Below are 22,237 nucleotides of genomic sequence, written 5' to 3' on the forward strand. Positions count from 1 at the left end.
GTGGAAGTTAGGACAAAATTACTATGACTTCAGGCAATTATTTTAGGAAGATAAGACTGCTTTGAGTTCATATTATAATTAGATACAGTAGTGTACAGAAGCTAAGACAGACAGGAGAAAAGCTGGACACTGCCCCATACTCTGTAGCCCTTCACAGTGCAGGTTTTATAGTGCAATTTCTCAGAGTTATGTTGTTTGAGCCCTTGAAAATAAATGACAAATGTGATTGGAGTTTGTCTGTTTTGTTTTTTGTTTGGAGGGTGTGCTTTTTGGTACAGGGCATGTCTTTCATAAGCTCAATAAAGAATGAGCAACCCCCCACAGGCACCAGAAAGACACCAGGGAGGGCTTTTCTCAGCACAGAAGCACCCAGTGACCCATTGCCAAGACTTCACACAAGGATCCCTCCCTCTCCCCAATTTCTCTCATGGTACCTTCATTTATCAGAAAAGCTGTTTCAACTGACTGATCATTACAGTAATCAATACGTTCACCTATTACTTTTGTTCTGCTTCAGTGGGTCCCATTGAGTCCAAAGGCCCCCAAAATGAAACTGGGGGAATAGAGAAAGGAGCCATTATTTGATAGAACACTTCTTGAAAATGATTATCTGGTCTGATTGTGGCTGTGTGCGAGTGTGTGTGTGTGTGTGTGTGTCATCAGTGTAGCCTTTCTTCTAATGCTTGTTTCTCAGTAGACGACAAAAGCTATCTGACACAAAAGGAACCCTTTGTTATTGTAAGATACTCAGGTTGTCACACAATGGGATGGAATTCTTTGCTTGTACTTTAACGGAGAGCGGCACAGTCGATACATGGCGCTAACGATGTTGTTCTGCTTGGCCTATCGTAATTGAAAAGTAAGTGAGGCAGAACGCCGGACACTTCTCCTCTGCTCTGAATTTTCATTATTTTTGATTCAGATCAGCTTTGGGGACTGACTGTCTCAGTCAGTGTAACTGTGACAACGTTCCTTTGGGCTTGGGGATGCATCTTTTGAACGCAACAACCTAGAGTGCTTATAGTTGAAGATGCAGCAGGTTTATAATAAAAATGTGTTGACTTTTTATGTTTTGACAAACACCTACTTTATTGCACTTCATAAGTTGCCAATCTATATCTTTTTTTAATATACAGGAATAAATAAAACATTTTAACCCCTTAAAACCTTTTGGCCTGTTTGCCTGTTCTAGACTGACCCAACATAAACCATCATAGTTTTCAACCTATATTTCATACATTCTAGGGATAATTTCTTGACAAATATTGACACTTTTCATATAGTATGACATGAGACAACAGCACTCCTTCATTCTCATACTGCTGACAAACATCTTTGGTAATCGCTGACAATGCTCTTTTGCAAGCTCCTCTGTGCCATTTGTAATGAGTCCATTTGAGGTCAGTGTGCAAACTAATCAAATTCTGTCATTTTTAACCAGAACCAGGAAGAAGTGATGTTCACCATACAACAATTTGCCCACAATGTGAGTATTGCTGTTCATTATTACTGACGTGGTCACTTCTGACTAATATTAAACTATCTGTCTGAGCAGTCATATGACTTTTAAAGCATCCATTGAATCTATCATAACCGCAGACACAATATGTACAACCCCATTTCCAAAAAAGTTGGGATGCTGTGTAAAATGTAAATAAAAACAGGATGCAATGACTTATAAATCATATAAACCCACATTTAAATGAAAATAGAATAAAGACAACATCAAATGTTGAAACAGAAATTTTGTTGTTTTATAATATATGCTTGATTTGAATTTGATGCAAGTAACACATTTCAAAAAAGTTGGGACAGGGATAACAAAAGATTGTAAAAATTGTGTAATGTCAAAACAAAACAATTGATGGAATAATTATATGAACTAATTAGGGTAATCGACAACAGGTCAGTAAGATGACTGGGTATAAAAAAGCCTCCAAGAGAGAAATAGTATCTGTGCAGTGAATATTGCAAAGAATTTGGGAATTTCACCATCTATGTTACATAATATCATTAAAAGGTTCATAGAGTCTGGAGAAATCTCTGTACGCAAGGGACAATGGTGAAAAGCAGTATTGGATAGGCGTGATCTTTGGGCATTCAGGCGGTACTCTATTAAAAACAGACAAAATTCTATAGTGGAAATCACTGCATGGGCTGAAAACCACTGTCTGTGAACACAGTTTGTTGCAGCATCCACTAATGCAGAATGAAACTCTACCATGTAAAGAAGAAACCAGATCTAAACATGATCCAGAAATGCCACTGACTTCTCTGGGCCCAAGCTCATTTAAGCTGGACTGAGACAAAATGGAAAACTGCCTTGTGGTCTGATGAATCAAAATTTCCAGATTCTTTTTGGAAATCATGGGCCCCGCGTCCTCTAGGCTAAAGAGGAGAGGGACCATCCAGCTTGTTATCAGCAGACAGTACAAAAGCCAGCATCCGTGATGGTGTGGGGGTGCATTAGTGTCCATGGCTTGGGTAACTTGCACATTAGGGGTCAAATGGCTACAGAAATATTTAACCAATAGACATAGCAGATCATGTACAACTTGAATACAGCTTTCAAACATTGATGTCATCACTCATTGAGACTTGGTATTATGCAGTGCAAAGTACAGGAAAGATTAAAGATTCAGTAATTGTATTATTAACTATTCCATCCATCTTCGAAGTTCGAACCACTTATCCTGGTCAGAGTCCTGGGCAGCATAGAGCAGAAGGTTGTGGTACACTGTGGGCAGCATGGCAGTCCATTACAAGACACTACGCGCAATTTAGAGATATCAGTTAGCCTAAATGCATGTTTGGACTATGTGAGGAAATGCTCACAACATGGGGAAAACACGGAAACTCCACACAGAAATAGTAGAGATGGAATGTAAACCTGTAGGCCTGAAGCCACTGTGGCACCTTATTTTTAATTACTATAAAAATGAAATATACCATGTATTCAAAATGTTTTGTCTTGTAAGTTAGGGTGCTTTTGCTCTGCACCAGGTATTGTATTTTTGGTACTTTTCCTTTAACTTTAACTTCCGATCAAGTACCTGTACCAAATGTTCCAGTGCTTAAAGTGCCAAATCAGCTGGGGTACTTTTTTGGTACTTCAGTACTTTGGAGTGGGACTTGAAATGCATTCTTTGTTGATTGGTTATGCAAATAGCCTGCCTCACAATACACACAATACAACAGCTGTCTTGAAAAAAGTTGCAAACTGCGAAAACAACGATAAATTAAATAAAAAATAAAAGTAGTAATAATGGATGGACAAATGAAGAGACCCAAGCATAAATTACAATGTGGCTGGAAGAACAGATAAAACAAGATCAGGATTGCATGACAAGAAATAACATATTTTGTATAATATACTCGGGCAGCATGGAATTGGGAAATGTTCATATATCGCAATGTGTTTTTGTTGTAATAAATATTGGGATAACATGAATATTTCACATATCTACTAGGAGTGATTTCAACACCCATCCAATTTCTGTAACTGCTTGTCCTGTTCAGGGTCATGAGGGGCCAGGCACGTGCAGAGGGGGGGGCGGAGGGTGCTTGAGCACCCGCCCCTTTCCTCCAGGATGCCTCAAGTGCCCTTTTCTTGGGTTTTTTTTTTTGTTGTTGTTGTTGTTTTTTTTTAATGTGTATGTGCGTATGGAGCCCTGTCTTTGCCCCTCAACAATAAAATGTAACTATTAATCTCAATTTTGCTAAATAAAAGGATCTGGCTTGCATCAGTCACATGACTGCCATTAACCAATGCTCACCCTTGAGGGCAGAGCGCGCTCGTTACGAGCCGGGTACGAGCTCGCACAGTGCACGCGCATTTTCTGCAGGCTGGGTGGCGCGGAGCTGGATGAGAAGCAGGCATATTAATTGGAAGGTGCCGACTGCAACAAAACAGTAAATAGGGTGTACAGTGCACACTATAGTCTATAACAACAAATGAATTGAAATAAATGAGCGTGCTGTTTGTGCAACAGCGCGACAAACATTACCTGTCCTTTTATGAACTGCAAGTAGTGGTGGTCATTAACTGCTAGCTAACTGGGTAAGAGTGTTACAAGGGGGTCTGTAGCTCTGTCCACCATTTTAGGGAACATGTTTTGTTTTAAAGTAAGTTACAGGACTTTTCCCTTCTTTTCTGGAGGGCTTTTATTTCACTAAAAACGATCTAATATGGATATCCACATAATTCCATATTAGATTCGTCATGAATGTGAGTTGTTGTTATTCAGCCTGTTCTATCTTTTTTAACTTTGAGCACCCGCCCCTTTAAACGTCTCTGCACGGCCCTGTGAGGGGCCCAGAGCCTATGGATGCAAGGTAGAGAACAATGGCAGCCATAGCTGGGCACACTCATATACAATTAATTCATGCATGCATACCTATGGGCAATTTGGTAACTCCAATAAACCTCGGCATGTTTTTGGACTGTGGGGGGAGCTGGAGAATCCAGAGGAATCCCCACGATGATATGGGGAGAACATGCAAACTCCACACACACGGGACCCTGGAGCAGATGCGTGAGGCAACAGTGCTAATCTCTGCTCCACCACACCGCCCCTCTGATTTAAACAGCAAAGGATGAAAATGTTTGTCTTGGAGAATGTATACAGCGCTCATGCAAACGCAATGGAGGTAAACTTTAGACTGATTTTTAAACATATACTAGATAATCTTGAAAAGATATAATCCTTAAAATACAAAACTTTTTTTTTCCCTATGACAGAGTCAAAATGTTTTAGCGAAACTTAAACTCCCTGTGCTATAATGTCCATACAGAATTGAAGGTAAGAAAAAGCCTGATCTTTAATCTATCTGACCAACCATGTGAGAATTGAATGTGCATAACATGCAACATTGGTATTAATTTGCACATCATTCCTCCCTATAATATATTACCGGCATTTTTCAAATTCAGGACAAAGTACTCCACCTTGTGTTGTGATGTCATTCAGCGCTGGTACCAGTTTTTACACCAGTGGAAAACCAACACTTTCAAGTATCATACTTTTAGTACTCCTGGAAAGTGTGGTGGAGAAGCTCCCCACTCAAACACACTCCCGACCCCCTGCCAGCCTGACCAGGGCAAGTAGTTAGAAAATGGATGGATGGATATTTCCATAAAGTAGATATCTGCTTACTACAGGAAAAAGTTGTAAACTTTTGAGCTAAAAGTATTTAATTATCAAGAGATTATTAATCTTAGCACTAAATAAAAATAAATGCAAACAGCAATGCGCTGAAAGAACTGCAGAAGGGCGCATCTGCTGTAATGAAGTATGAATGCTTTGAGCTGACTATACAAAAATAAAACAAATATAAGTAAAATATGTGTGCTTTTAATAAAAAAGCAAAAATATACAGACATACACACAATGAATGCAGCCTGGATTTTTGTTCGGATCCACCTTTCCCAAGTTTCAGTGTAAAGTGAGTTGTTACGAGCAGCACTGCCCAAACTCAGCATTCGCATACAGAGAAACCCATCACGTCCAAGGCAGTCATGTGATAAATTACACCAGACTTGATATATGGCTGAAGGCAGCCCAGTGCTCAGTGGACAAGCAGGTCCTTCAAGAAGGCTTTGTTACTCATAAACTCAGGGGCTGCCAAAGGTCATCAGGAATGAGATCGAATTGGCCAAATGCCACAGGAAACCAGAGTGGCAGGCTGCTCCACCCAATGGCAGGATCATAGTTAATCAACCTATATCTGCCATCCACTGGCCAGTCTTTTCATATGTCCGAGTCTGGTTTGGTCAAAAACATCCCGATGATTCCTACATCATTGTGGTGTAGTTTCAATGGCATTTCCTGTCTGACAACTGCCTCATCCTCCTTATTAACAGTTTACTAATTCATACTCTCAAATACATAATTTGGCTAATTATATTTCGGCAATTAATCAAAGCCACAATTAAGGCTTTTGGTGACAGGACTAGTTTATTAAGTGCTGATCAGAGGTTTGTTGAATTAAAGGAGATAACTGAATCATCATTACCCTGACCCCACACAGTTTGAGTCTGATTTTCTGTCGGAGATGGAGGGAGGCATCTGCGTTCAGAGGCAGACATAGACAGAGAAGCCAGAGATGGAGGGAGGCATTCACATTCAGAGGCAGACATGAACATAGCTGCTGAAGATGGAGGGAGGTATCCACATATAGAAGCAGACACAGGCAGAGGTGTTGGAGATGGAGGGAGGCATCCACATTCAGAGGCAGACACAGATAGAGATGCCAGAGATGGTGGGAGGCATCCACGTTCAGAGGCAGACACAGACAGAGAAAACAGAGATGGAGGGAGGCATCTCCATTCAGAGGCAGACACGGTCAGAGATGACGGAGATGGAGGGAGGCATCCAAGTTCAGAGGCAGACATGAACAGAAATGTTGGAGTGGACGCGGTCCCACGACAGTTTGGGAGGCTCTGGCTTTGCGGACCCCTTTTTTACTACTGGGTCAGACATCATGTACTTCCAATTAGCAAGATGCCGCCTCCCTCATCTATCTTAACTGGTGACACATTACCCTGCATTAGAACAGATGAGAGGAAAGGGCAAAAATGATGTTGCTGATGGGCATAGACTGGTGAGCCGTACGTCACGCTCTTCTGACTTGAATTTTAAAAAGCAAGCAAGTGATAAAATTACCATTTTTTATATACCTCGGTGAGGAAAGTTTGCTTTTAAAAGGATGAGAAATTTGGCAAATTAGGGGGCTCTACCACTGGGAGATGCGTTAATGTGAGCGACAGCCAATTGCAGCTGGCCACCTGTTCTGCTGCTTTAGACAGACAGACGCTGGTACAGGTGCATCTGTTGGCTTGGCGTGACCTACAGAGATGGCTGTGCAGGAAACCAGGGCTTATGATGCAAATGATGAGACTACAGTGGGGACAGCAGGGCTGTTTGGAAATGGCTTTAAAATTGTGCACATATACCAGGGACTCAATGACTACTGTTTGGAGCCAAAATGGCTAGAAATTACTGTTAGGATATGTGACAGTAAGTTTTAATTACTTTTTTTAAATGTCAACAAAATGATCTGTGTTATATATGTGTAATTATGTTACTTTATTTATTCTCTTAATTATTGGATCCTAAATAAGTAAAAAAAGCCTGAAGCTGATATGAAAATAGACAAAGTATCACCTCGGACATGTACAGAGGACACTAAAGAGAGAGTGGACATGAATTACTCATGTGGTTGGCCTGTAGACACGCTAACAAAAGTACAGCAAGAACACGGAGCCAACTATACTGTGTAAGTCTGTGCCCCCCCCCCCCCCAACCACTGCCACCACCCTGTAGTGCTTTTTCAGTGATGCCACATGGGGCATTGATCACTTCTGTAAAGAACAAAAAAACTGCTCCCCAACAGAGGTGATCATGTTTCAGGAAAGGTCTATTGGGTTACTAGGGCGTACTGTATTGATTATTGATGGTTCGGATCATATATTCCCCTCGGAATGCTGTCCAAGAACAGAGAATCTGACATAAAACACCAAGCCCTACTGTTCCCTCCCTGAAACAGTGACAATGGTTTAGAAGAAGGGACACTATTCATCTTAATTTTGGCTCTATAAAAGGTAATGGGATGGCCTATAACATATTTTTTTTTATGTATCCATTCCATCCATTCTTAAATTCTTTCCAAGTACATCCAAATGTGCTAGTAAAACCTGAATATCCTAAGATGAGATCTTGTACAAACATATAGAATCCCAAGCAGAATCTCGTAAAATTGTCCTTGGATCTTTGACCGGAAAAACACAGATTTGCTTCTAAAGCAAAATTTCTAATGAAAACTGTTTGCAGACTTAGACAGTGTAAATGGTAGAATTTGGCCTGAATGCACTGCATGGAACCAGCTGGAATGGAGAGATCATGGCTAAACTGAGGAGTAAGACTGTGATGGTGTAACACTTGGGTGGCTTTGAGAAGGACCCTGGTTACACAACAGCAGCTTAAATCACTTTGGAAGGTGAAGGAACAACTATACCAAAGGGGAACTATATATAAATATATATCAAATATATGAAACATACTTTCCCACTAAAAGTGATGCCTGCTACAGCACACATCACCGAACAGCATAAAGATTTAAATTTATTATTATTATTATCATCATCATCATCATCCTTAAATTTCAGTTCCATTGCTACAAACCGTCAGCCTGAAAGAGGATCTTCTGAGTCATAGTTGAGTATCTCTGCTAAAAATGAACTACTTAGCAGAAACAAAACTGTTACCATCACTGGGAACTGAATAATAGCCGTGAAACAAGAGATTGCGTAAATAAATCCTGACATCTGTTTACCACCACTGAAGTCCATTCTTATTATCACCTTCTTGTGAACTTTTTTGTGAAGCAGTCTGGCTTTGATATATCTTTTTTATCTTAGTATCTTATTTATTTTTTTAAGATCACACTAATTCAGTGCATCAGAAAAGCTTAAAAAACAAAATCAACGGCCAAAAAGTGATACCCAGACTGTCCCTGACTTACGACTGGGATTCATTCCGACAGACAGGCCGTACATATGTCTGAATAGGATAATCACACTGACTTTTTGGTGTGAGAGTGACACTGGGAGATACGCGTGAGCCTGGGATGGTCAAGCTGCCAGGCAGTAAAGTGCTTTTCTGCGGCATCTATCGGATGGCAAACAGTAGGGATTGGAGATATCAGTGATTTTCTTTTGTATTCCATTTCGATTCGATCCAATCTCCGATTTCAAAACCGACATTCAGGACCAGGCCAACCCTAACAATCACATAACATCATCAATTTTGTCATGCCGGGAAGGGGGGTGTGGACGGATAGTTCCATTTCCTCAGAGTTCCATTTCCCTTCCCCTTTCTCCCCTTTTATACTTGATTTTTTTTTATTCAGTTGTATGTTGTATGTGAGTTGTTGCAAGCAGCATAGGTTGTAAGTCTGTGACAGTATGTGTAAGTATAAATGTTGGAGCTGTGCCAATGGATCTGTGCCCAAGGTTGTGGGTTTGAATCTCTTGGCTCTTTGACGCTAGTGCCCTTAAGGGACCTTGGCTGACCCTATGTTTATTCGGTCAAAATAAATGTAAAAGTGCTAAAGGAATTAGATATTTTACAGTTTAAATTGATTCTTCTCAAGTTGACATATTAAAAACAATGTGGTTTGCTTTTGTTTAAGTGGGTTCACATTGCCATGCGAAGGAAATGTTTGTCACAGAGTATTCTGGTGGGTAAACCCCTCGAGGGAGAGAACACAAACAAAAATCATGCGATAAGCAGGCGCTGCACAGTTCCACAGAGGCGCTCAGAAAGGCTCCCCGAAAAAGCTGAGCCAAAACGGCAGGCTCCTGTAGTGACCCTCGGAACAAGGCCTGCCCACCACTCTGTCCTATCAACACCAAGCAGCTGCAAGTAGCTCCATTCTACTGGGCTGGGAAACGCAACTTCACAATTACCTTCTGTGCAGTGCCAAGTGGACAGAAAGGCTGACAAAAGCCCACTGCCCATGTGCATGCACTGCAACATCCATTGCATGCACTGTCCCCGGTAATAAACCGAACTCCAAGGCATTTGGGGCAGATGTTCTGTTAATGGTTTTTAACAGGATGTGTTACACACTCCTCAAAAGCCAGGGTGAGTCAGATAAATCGCAGCTCATGCGGTGCAACAGATACCTTTTGTTAGAAAGAAAAACCACATACTGAAATTCATATACATTTATTGGGTTGCTGAAACAATTCAGCATAGTTCTGTAACACCTTTTGCATTACAAACACGCAAACACTTTGCATTAAGATGCCCCTAGGACTAATAAAGTCAGTCATAATCTTAAATGATTATTTCCATGAGGTAGCAAACGTTGCCACAGAACTTCAGGGTGGGATAGAGACACGTTTCTAAATAACACTTACATGGCACATATTTTTCAGCATTTCTTCCAATTGTAGCCCTCCTCTGCTCCATGTCTGCTGAATTATCACGCCTATTCTTAATTCATTAGCATGTCCATGCGTATTTAGCACTGTTCCTGTGTATGTTCCTAAAAAATCAACTGGAAAATTGCCTTTTTAGAGTGCCTAGAAGAGCAGTGGCTTTTTTCCCTCCATTTTACCCCGTTTCAGTGTTTGTTTTTTTAACACTAGACTGATAACAGAGTCACCAATAATGAAGTGTGGGGAGATAAAATATGCAAATTAGAAGAGAAAGGATATAATTAGGGTAATAATAGGAAGTGTTGTTTTCACAGCTGCTCGTTTTACAAACCCCTGATAGCCTTTTATAAATAATGTCCCCTCCGTGACTCTCTCTCTTTTGTCTGAGCTTGGAGCCACGTCCCCAGTTGCACACCAGCGGTGTGGCCCCCCCGGTGTGAGTGCCGGTCGAAGTGTGGAGCAACCATCCACGGTCCCAGGCAGAGACCCATGGAGGGACACCGGCGGACCAAACGCCCCTAGTCTGCAGCAGGAAGCTCTGCCCACATCATTGAGGAGACGGGAGAGACTCCATATTGGAAAAATTTTCTCAGAACAGCAGCATGTGACGTACAAATGGGAGAATGCTGTGGGGACTTTATTTGGGCACAGGTTTATCAAGTAACCAAAGCAGAACAAAAACAAAGAGCCATTTTGGCTTCAGTATGGGGAAATACAAAGGGGAACAAAACCAGTGCTGGACCTTAGGTAAGGACCACAGAGGCAGCCAACATGGTGTGGGGATGTGATCCAGCAAGGCAAAGGCCAGGCCACACAGACACAGCACTGCCCTTCACATTCCCAGAAATCATCACAGGAAGACCCAAACGAGCACACACACTTACGTATACTCTATGTCCTTTACGTACGTGGTGAAAAGAAATCATACGCTGAGCTGTGTGATGAACAGACGTTATGACTGAGTTATTCTTTGTGTAGCAGGGAAAGCATATATGCTACGCACAATAGAGAGAGACTGGGAGGAGCAGACACAGCCTTCACAGCACTCCAAAGGCGGCGGGGAACCAGGGCCATAAATCCTACACATCCGCAGGCGTTTCTTCCATTTCTAAGCTGCTGCTGTATAGCCACTGGCCTCTTACTGAGCATGTGCAGCAGTGAAGCAGCATGGAAAGACACTGTCTGACACGCTCAGACTGAACCTGATATGTGCAGGAGGATCCCGACGCACATTCAGCGCTGCATGTGTACCCATCAGATCAATGCGCTCACTATTAGGGACCATCAACCCTTCACCACAAACCAGTATGAAGGGCTGAGCTATACATTAAAGCTCATATCCATCTATAGACTGAGCGGACTGTAAACTGCAGGAATAATCCATGCAGCCTTGGCTTTTCTCAATAACCATCCATGTATCACCAAAGGTTTTTGCACAATGTTTTCCCAACATCACACAAAGTTTCCTAAGCAGTGCTTGGAAAACTGACATATTTCCTGTAAGAGGAAGTATTTATTGCAATTAAACCTGGGCTTCCCAGGATTCAGTTTGTGCTCTCCTGTTTTTAACTATTTGATAATCGGAGGATGACAGAGTTTCTATTACAGGTAGACTGTACGTGCAATGCAGAGTAATAACAAAAATGGTGTGAATTCACTGGTATAAAATCCTCCCCAGCCACGAGACCCGCAGACCGCACAGCGGTGAGGAAAGCAGTCAGGGTAGCGAGGCCCAGGACAGACCGCCAATGTGGACACCGAAGCCCACACCCCATCAGCGAACAGGGGGGCAGAGTCAGACTGTTGGGGGAGTACGGGCACACGTCTGTGACCATGTTTGGGAAGGGAGTCATCACTGCAGGTCATGCTCTTCCGCTTTCTTCCACACTTTTATGGGAAGCCTGTGGTACTTGATTGTGGTCACCAAACTAGCCATCTTAGGGTTCTAGTGAGAGACTGGTTGGCACTGCTACTCACTTCTGTTTACCACGCAGGTCACAGAGCTATTTTAGGTTAGTTGGGTGATGCGATATTTAGTAAGGATCCAGGTTAGTCAGAATCTAGTGAGAAGTGAAATGTCCACTTGCCGCCCTGTCTGCCCTGTTAATGTAGGAGGACAGCCTGCGTGTTAAGCGGGAGATGATGGATGGATGGACAGCCTGCGTGTTAAGCGGGAGATGATGGATGGATGGACAGCCTGCGTGTTAAGCGGGAGATGATGGATGGATGGACAGCCTGTGTGTTAAGCGGGAGATGATGGATGGATGGACAGCCTGTGTGTTAAGCGAGAGATGATGGATGGATGGACAGCCTGCGTGTTAAGCGGGAGATGATGGATGGATGGACAGCCTGTGTGTTAAGTGGGAGATGATGGATGGATGGACAGCCTGCGTGCCGTTTTTGCTTCTTATTAAAGTTCGTTTGATGTTCTCTTCTGTCATCACTGCTGTACCCATGCAAAGCCAAATCACGTGGCCTCCTTTCTGATTTGACAGTTCTGCTATTCTCCTTTAACAGGTTTTTTTAAATCACATTCACACGGTGCTATGCGTAACCTGGTTTTTGTTGCTTGAAAGGAAAGCTTCGCATGTTAACATTTTGGCCTCCTAATTAAAACATTCCTAGAGATTTTCAGAAGGGTCTGGTCACTGCCTGGCACGTCTGGCCTGTAATGGGAGAAAGCCAAGCACAGCCTTTATCCTGCGGGCATCATAATACCCAGAATGCCAAGATGCTGGCGCTCACTGCCCCCAGAGGCTTGACGAGGGACAGCCTCCCTACTGGAGGTGTTTTGAAGGTTGCCTATTATCTCATTGTTCCTCTCACATCTATCCCAGTATCACGAATGCAATTGACCTTTTTTCAGTGAAAGGAAAAGTTACAGTGGGGAAAGGGCCTAAACAGCAAAGTAAAGTTAATTTGATGAGCACAATGTCGGTCACTGTCCGGTGATATGAAAAGGGCATTCAAATCGATACATCGACAATGCTTTCCAAAGAACGTCCGCACCCAATTTTCCTCTTGTGATTGCCCTGTAACTCCCAGCTCAATCCTTCCTCTCCTCACCCCGTTACACACCCATATACAGTACACAGAATGTGTGTATATATACTATTATAGATGTACACAAAGGATTATCTTCTCTACCTTCCGTTTCACACACATACACAGACAGTATAGGCACAGTGTGTGACTTTTTATATATGTATACACACACACACACACACACACACACACACACACAAATCTAGTTTTATCTCTTTTTCCTCCAAACACATGTATACTGAGGTTGTGTATGTATACTGTTTATATATATGTATATATGTGCGTGTGTGTGTGTGTGTGTGTGTGTGCGCGTGTGTATTCTTTGCCTCCTGTTACGCATGTACACATTGTGCAGTGTGTGTGTGTGAGTGTGTGTGCACACTTTTAGATTGCCTTTATCTTCTCCCCCTTCATCCTGCACACACTATCTTCTCCCTCTGCCTGTGTGCACCACTGTGGCACAACAATGACCAGAGCTAATCATTATTTAGCCGTGCAGAGCCTGGAAAGGTCAGTGGTCCGAAATGTCAGGCTTCAGCAGAACCAGATGCGCATCACTTTGCTCAAGTGTCCAATTAAAAAGAAGGGATAGAGGAGAGCGGTCCGAATGGGGAGCACTCCACACAGCAGGGCTAATGAGGGGCCCAGCACCACTGATCCAGGGGCCACTCACACCCGGGTCCTGCTCCTGCAGGATCTCATCATGCTCTTCATTCATCCTTTCATTCACCCTTTCTGAGGGGTTACAGGTAACCACAACCTGACAGGGGGGTCAGTGACCTCCCTCAGAGATCCCACACCCTCTCTGAAGGGTTACAGGTATCTACACTCTGACAGGGGGCTCAGCGACCTCCCTTAGGGGTCCCACATCCTCTCTGAAGGGTTGCAGGTAACCAGACCCCGACAGGGGGCTCAGTGACCTCCATCAGAGATTGTGCATCCTCTCTGAGGGGTTACAGGTAACCACACTCTCACAAGGGGCTCAGTGACCTCCCTCAGAGATACCACACCCTCTCTGAAGGGTTAAAAGTAACCACACCCTGACAGGGGGCTCAGTGACCTCTCTCAGAGATCCTGCACCCTCTCTGAAAGGTTACAGGTATCTACACCCTGACAGAGGGCTCCTACACCCTCTCTGTGAGGACAGAGGTGGCATGATATTTATTCACGGTGTTTTGTTACACACCCAGGGTCAGGGAGTAAACAGGGAGCTGAGAGGCATACACTGGCATTAATTAGGAACGTGGTAATACACAGGCATACACTGTTTACTCCGACTTTACACCAGTCTAACGAAACGAGATTCTGAGGGAAAGACAGGAAAGTGATGGCAGCGGGGCTTCAGAAGGCTCCCACAGGCCAAACATGGCCATTCACCTTGTGAAGGTCGGTGTCGCCTTCCTCGCCGGCCTGGTGACAGATGCCGCGTAAAGCTGGGAAATCAGCGGCCGCCACGTGCCGCACATAAACATCACTTTAATCAAAGCACATTGCGCCATCCCCATATTGCAGACATATGGCTGCTGTACCCATTCCTGCTCACCCATCTGCTTCCCCCACACCACTCTACGCTCTGCGCTGTCACACAGCTCTCTTCTGAAGGCAGGACCGCTTCCCCATGGCACTGCTCCCCGTGGGAGCAACCCCCCACCTGCCCCCACCCGCTCCCACCGCAGCAGGGCCCGTCCCACAGCCGTGCCGTCGGCAGAGACCACACGCAGACGGCAGGGGTGTTCCAGCCCGGTGCTGCACTCGGTGTCAATAGGCGTGTGATGAACAGAGAGGAGACTCACCCGGGCTGGTGATGGTCAGCAGGTCCAGGCGACGCTGTTGCTGAAAGGCAAAGAGAAGAGATGTGAGTCTGCCTGTGTAATGGACATGGGACTGGATTATTCATAAAGGCGTATTCACCATGCTGAATGCTGCCTACCAGCTCAATGCAACAGCACTGTCCTCCTGCTTATTTACTTATGAGTGACCTCCCTCAGAGAAGGGAGGACAGTACTGTTGCACTTTAAAAGTGCTGCCTTTATGCAGCTGGACCTATTCAACACATGGATGCTCTCTATTTTCTTTATCTAACACTTGAACGTCTACGACATGTAACCTTTCAAGGACTGGGTGTCCGTATCGTCAAAGGCCCAGTTCAGACAGTCTGCCCCCTAGTGTTAACAACAGTATATGCCTTGGTTCGCTCATACCCTGAAAGTCTCAGCTCCGCCACATTAGCCGCTTTCATCATGCTCGGGACTACCCTACTCAGTAACGGAGGGCGTCTGTGAGTTTGCCAATGTGACACCTCGCACCTCCGGCTTGGAGTGCAGCTGGAAGTGGCACCTCGCCCCCCTCTTTAACCCCACGGCAGTGCTGTAGACTCCCAAGTGTTACATTAATCAACACCTTCTCCCTCTTGATCTCAACATCCCTGAGGAACAAAATCACGCACCACACTATTTGAAGTGCAGAGGCACTCCTCTCTCTCTATATTTTCACATATTTTCTCCCCACTGATGTCTGCCTTTCCGGCTTCCCATCTGAGCTCCTGTAAGCCGAATCCAACGGGGCTCGCGGATCGCGATCAATAAGCAGGCGGTTATGGGCGGTTTTGGCAAAAGGGACACGGTGGGCTCTGTTGAGAGGAGACGGTGGAGCCGATGAAGGGCACCTGAGTGCAGGCAGGCGGACGTGAGCGGGGTCCCCGGCGCTGGGCAGGGGCTGAGCAGCAGAGGTCACTGTGACCGCACTCCTGCCACAGGGCCCCACATGCACTCGCCGCCACCTGCCTGCCATTCTGCTAGAGAGCCCTGTGGTTTTTCCTAACACCATAATAACAGCAATTTCTCTTAATGTAAGTCCACACAAGAAAAATGAAATACATAAGCACTCTCAGGCATTCCTTGGCATTTCTATTTCAGAGCTCCTCATTAAGAATACAGATATAAAATGGATACCACATGAATAAATGTATAAGTCAGTCAACTACTGCATTATACGTACAGCTATGATACATGGCTACATATATACAGTATAGCATACAAACGGGTTGCCCTGTGAAGCACACACTGTCCACACTTTTCAAGCATACAAAGAGGAAATCCTATTGCTAAAGGAGTCTAAAGCCCAGTGTGACGATAATATGAAACATGACGAATAATGACAATTACTTGATGGAGGTATAGCCATACTGGCAAATGTGTGTGTTTGAGGTGGTCACACATGGGATTAGTTCAAATTATCACTAAATAAAAAGGTGGCACTGGAGGTTACACTGTGCATAGTGCAATGGCAAACACACAGGCGCTATTCTAGATCGCCAGAGTAGGTAAAACCACCATGTTGTCTATTCATATTTATTAAATTAGCATTAGTACGGGTCACTTTGTAATATCTGTCGTCCTCGTAGCTGTTAAATACACTCATTATTAAAGCCAGAAAGTTGTCTGCCTGCTACCTTGGAATCTCCACTGAATAAGTGAGAATGTTTAGACTACAATATGGGTTTATTCTACATGGATTGATGGTGCCAGTGTGCGTTCATGCGCATTGGACTTGGGACCAGTGTCATTATCGTAAACTAAAACAAACAAAAAGAGACACTAAATAAAAGAAAATAATTCGTGAACTGAAATAAAAATGAAAACAAATAAATAAAAACGTGTCGGACTTTAATCTGCAAAAAGTACCGCCACACCACCAACATCTTTTTTACCACAGTATCCATCCATCCATTTTCTGTGACTGCTTATCCTGTTCGGGGTTGCAGGGGTGTCTGGAGCCTATGGGCCCAAGGCAGGGAACCGCCCAGGCTGGGGCACCAGCCCATCGCAGGGCACACTCACACACATGAGCAGTGCGATAACTCCAATAAACCTCTGCATGGTTTTAGGCAGTGGGGGGAAACTGGAGTACCTGGAGGAAACCCCACAATGACAGGGGGAGAACAGGTAAACTCCACACACGGAACGCTGGCGGAGACCCAAACCCAGGTCCCAGTAGTGTGAGGCAACAGTGCTAAGCACTGCATGACTGTGCCACCCCTTAACCACACTGCCTTGTCTTGTGGCTCTTGTGGCTGCTGATCTGTCCCTTCCTTCATCATGACTTCAATGCTTATCGCTTGTGTTGCAAGTGCTGTGCTCCACTAACCAAAATTAATAAGCATAAGTATATGCCAAATTTATACAGATTACTAAGTTTTGGGCATCGCAATACGCATCTCATTAATATTTTTAGGCATACTACTAATCTGCTTATTGAATTGTTGGCAAAAAAATGTTCATATAGTGCTGAAAAGCCTGCGTACATTATCTAAAGCCCTGCAATGGCATAAAGTTTGTTATTGTCAAAATAAAATTTGCTTATATTAAACGGTCAGGTTGATTTTCTGGAGGAAATTAATTGTTTACATTCAATGAAATAGTCGATAGATCAATCAAGAAAAAATATTTGTTAGTGGCAGCCCTACAACCAATGATCCACTGATATCCTTGTCATTTACTGACAGTTAATGACCTCTGCTTTTTGTTAGTATATTTAACGTGAAATATATATATATATATATATATACATATATACACACAGTGGTACCTCAGTACTCGATCTCATTAGAACTGAAATTTCTTAAAATTCGAACCAACCAGTTAAAAAAAAAATTAACTAGAACTCGATCTGAATCTCAGAAGTCGAACCGTGAACGCCGACCCAAGATAACTTGTATGCGCGGGGAAATGAGTCACGCGGCACGTCTCTCAGCGGAAACAAAGGGGAACGCTTCAGTCTCAGCCTCGCATTCGCTGTGATAGCATCATTTCTTGGTGATAGTGCTTTTTTAATTGAAATTATCAGGTAATACACTGTACTTTATATCATTTTAGTAGCCATTGCTCACCAAAAAGTTACGCAATAGTTGTACAAATGTTACAACCTAAAAGTTTGCGATTTACGAACAAATCAACGAATACAGAGTAATAATGAACATAAACAATGGATTGCATGGTATACACTCTCTCTCAATTTTTTTTCTCATTTTTTAAAAATGTTTTGCTTTTGTTCCAACATTAAATACAAACCCTTAGTATGACTCAAGGTTCTGTGTCTGGGTTTATGAAAAAGGTGTCTGTTTTTTTACTTTACACATTGTTTGGATACATGTACTTTCTTACTTTACAAATGACTGTTTTGATAAATGTGCTTAGATGTGTTTAGTACAGTATATGGTCTTCTTGTTTTATCCTGTTCATTTCCTGTTTAAATGCTAAAAAAAACATATTTAGGTGTATTTTTTGGGGGCCGGGAAACAATTAATTGGTTTTCCATTATTTCTTATGGGGAAAATTCGATCAGAACCCGAACTTTTTAGGATTTCAACCCAAGTTCTGAACGGATTAAGTTCGAGTTCTGAGGTACCACTGTACATATATTTCTGCAGAATACATTATTTCAGTATATCCGTCAGCCATAGCTGTCTATTAACTATAGAGTCCCTCCCGGGAAATGGCCTGTCTGTCGCAGGGCAGACACACACAAATGGGTAATTCTGAAATTCTCTCAGCCACCTGTTTTTTCAGCCTGCAGGAGTAAAGCCTCACAGACACATGGGGAACATGCAAACTCCACACACAGAAACACTGGGTTTGAACATGGAAGTATGAGGTAACAGCACTACCCAGTGAATCACCATGTACAGACACAGACAAATTTGTTGGTGCCCTTGAAAAAATGCTTCATTTCTCCTGAAAAGTGATTAAATTGTCTAATGTATACCTGCATGCCTTTAGTATGTGATAGAGTAAACCAATACAATTGTGAAAAGAAATGAATTGTTGTTTATTTTCCAAAGAAATGCTAAAATAGTACGAACAGATTAGTTAGTACCCCTAAATATACAATTTATCTTTGCATCATAGTCATGTTTCAAACTGTTTAAGCTTAATTAGTATCACAGATGCCTTCAAGCTTTTCATCAGCCATTCAGCCTATTGAAAGGGAAAGAACATGCTACTGTGTTGTTTGGTATCATTGTGTGCACCACACATGGACCAGAGAAAACAAAGGAGAGAGCTATCTGAGGAGCTCAGAAAAAGGATTATAGATAACCATGTTAAAGGTAAAGGCTATAAGACCATCTCCAAGCAGCTTCATGTGACCACAGCTGCCAATATTATTAAAAAGCATAAGATTCATGGGACTCTAGCCAACCTTCCAGGACATAGACGCAAAAGGAAATGCAACCCCATGTTGATCAAGGATAGTGCGGATGGTAGAAAAAGAGCCAAGGAAACCATCCAAAACCATTCAAGCTGAGCTCCAAGGTCAAGGTATGTCACTTTCTGATTGCACCATCCGTTGCATTTTGAACGATAATGGGCTCCATGGAAGAAGACCCAGGAGGCTCCACTATTGACAGAAAAACATAAAAAAGCTAAAGTGGAATTCGCCAAAATGCATGTTGACAAGCCCCAAAGTTTCGCGGAGAATGTCCTTTGGACTAATAAGACAAAACTGGAGCTTTTTGGCCAGTCACACCAGCTCTATGTTTACAGAAGGAAAAATTAAGCTTTAACAGAAAAGAACCCCATGTCTACTGTGAAACATGGAGGGGCTTGGTGTTGTTTGGGGCTGCTTTGCTGCATCTGGCACAGGGAACCTTGAATCTGTGCAGAACACAATGAAGTCTCAAGACTACCAAGACATCCTGGAGCGAAACATACTATTCCGTGTCAGAAAGCTCAGCCTCAGTCTCAGGTCATGGATCTACCATACAACATACAGCTAAAAGCACTCAACATTGGCTGTGAAAAAAACACTGGACTCTTCTTAAATGGCCCTTCATGAGCCCAGATCTTAATCCTATTGAACATCTATGGAAAGATCTGAAAATTGCAGTGTGGAGACGCCACCCTTCAAACCTGAGACAGCTTGAGCAGTTTGCTCAGGCAGAGTGCGCCAAACTACCTGCTGGCAAATGCAGACGTCTCATTGTGAAGTACAGAGATCGCATGTTGGCAGTGATTGCTGCTAGAAAATATGAAATATTAAATGGTACCATATTTTTTGTCCATGCCATTTTCATTTATTTAATTACATAAAATATTCAACTAAATTAATAATCAAAAGCAAAGTCTGATTTGTGTTATTTATGGAATAAACAATTAGATACCATTAAGCTTTTGTCAGTTTCAAGTTAATTCAGTGATAGTTGTGTTTTCCTTTTTTTGTAGTAGGGTACCAACAATTTGTCCACGTCTATATTATTCAATGTAGCTAATCTCATATTTAAAATCAACTATAAGAAAAGGGTTGGCATACTCAAGTTATTTGATCCAAAATGCTCTAGAAAATAATGTCAGACTTCTAACTGTGCTAGCATTAATTAATACAGAATAGAAGTCTTATTTAAATCTAATTTAACTGCTCTGAAGGGACTGTGATCAGATGTCTGTAACTTGGCAAATGTCCTGTGGCCAGTGTTGCTTCTGCTTTCTTAAAGTGCATTAGCTGTCTTGCGGTTTTGTTAGACCCCGTCACCATGGTCAATATGAAGGGGTGACTTTTTACGAGCATAGTGTGTTACGATATTAATGGTGACTCAGTGGGCAGCACTCGGCACACCAGGGCTGGAAGGAGGCCACTCTCCGCCAGCGGATGTCCTCGCCTTGCCGTGGATTTCCACTTGCAATCTAAAGACAGGCAGCTCAGCTGAAATGCTGCCTGTCTGGTTGCACATGATCAAAAAGATTGAATCGCCTCTGTGGTGCAGCCAGGCAAGCTTTCATTAGGTCTGGTCAGGATCAGCGCGACCACAATTCCATGAGCGGTTAGATCTGCATGGAACGGATATGGTAATTTTGTGTCATCAATAGCTCCCTCTACTGGCCATCTTAAATCCTACATACTGAAACGCAAGACAGGCCCCAGTGCCCCCCAGAGTCACTAACTGTTGCACTGCACAATTTAAGGAGGAACTGCATGAGTGCTCCAAGAAAGCACAGCCCGATAGATCTCTCAGAACCAGGGGTAGGTCACCCAAGCACGAGAGAAACACATCCTCCTGAAAATCACAGCACACCACACGCTACTAAAATATAACTGCAGCCAAAACCATTCCAAACAAAAGCAGCCACAAAAAACACAAAGTGCAACATTATCAGTTTATTTATGGGTCACCGAGGAGTGTATCTGCACCTACAGGAACATGCAGCAAACTAACAGAACTGCACTTCTGTTCTGTATTTCATTTTAATTTGAGCCGTAGGCAGAAAGATACCAGCAGAAAGCACATTCCCTTGTACAATACTAAGTGGTTTTGCATTCTTAGTATTTTTATCACATAATACCCATGTAATAACTATGTGGTAGAAATATAGAAATGACTACACTCAGTGACTGGTTTAATAGGTACACCTACTTCTAACACAAACAGCCTGACCCTACAGGCAACAAATCCTGATTCTGTAGCTGAGTACATGCAGCACAGAGACAGGGTCAGGAGGTTCTGCTGTGGTTGTTGGTACAGAACGTGGAGGCTCCAGCATCTCAGAAATGACCACCTTCTTGGGATGTTCACACACTAGATTGTGTATCGTTTACAGAGAGTCAGTGCCATTTCTGTGGGTGTAACCCCCCTGGTAATGAGAGAGGTCAGGGGAGAATGGCCAGACTCGTTAAGTCAGCAGGAGGAGCACGAGTGGAAAGGTAACAGCTGAGCACAGCAGTGGTGTGCAGAAAGGCTCCTCTGAGCAAGCAGCTCGCCTATACTGGAAGAGCTAATGGAGACCAAAAGGGGTCTGAAATGGTGCTAGTCAGGAGCACCTAATAAAGTGGCCACAGACTCTAAGTAATACCAGAGACTGCTCTAATAAAACATGCTAATGCTAATTAACACTGGTATAATATCAACTGCATTATATTCACTATATACAAGGTTAGTATACTGGCACAATTGTGTGTCTACAGTGTATGAATGTGTGTGTGTCCTTGAGGTGGCCCTGCTCTGTGGTTTCAGGGTCCACCCCCCCTCCCCCCATGATTCTAAGTGCACAGCAGCTATGGATGGATGCACCTGTACACATTATGACAAGATAAACAGCATCGCTTGTACCCATTCATTCAAATTTATGCCCCCCCCCACGTTAGTGCTGGGCAAGTTTCTACCACCAGAAGGAGTGTAAATAATAAGTTGTAATACTGTGTCTTAGCCTGGCCCAATCTGGTGCGACATTGCCCATATCCTGTGACAATTAATCT

General features: G+C 43.2%; 1 protein-coding gene across 1 annotated transcript in view; it reads right to left on the reverse strand.

Moving 5' to 3' along the window:
• Positions 1 to 22,237, reverse strand: part of agbl4 (AGBL carboxypeptidase 4) — a 398,795-nt gene that overhangs the window by 88,654 nt on the left and 287,904 nt on the right. The window contains exon 6 of the mRNA XM_023821409.2: positions 14,785 to 14,824. Within this exon, the coding sequence (XP_023677177.1) occupies positions 14,785 to 14,824 (40 nt within the window). The remainder of the gene's footprint in view (positions 1 to 14,784; positions 14,825 to 22,237) is intronic.

This window comes from Paramormyrops kingsleyae, chromosome 15, assembly GCF_048594095.1.
Source record: "Paramormyrops kingsleyae isolate MSU_618 chromosome 15, PKINGS_0.4, whole genome shotgun sequence".
NCBI classification, from domain to species: Eukaryota; Metazoa; Chordata; class Actinopteri; order Osteoglossiformes; family Mormyridae; genus Paramormyrops; species Paramormyrops kingsleyae.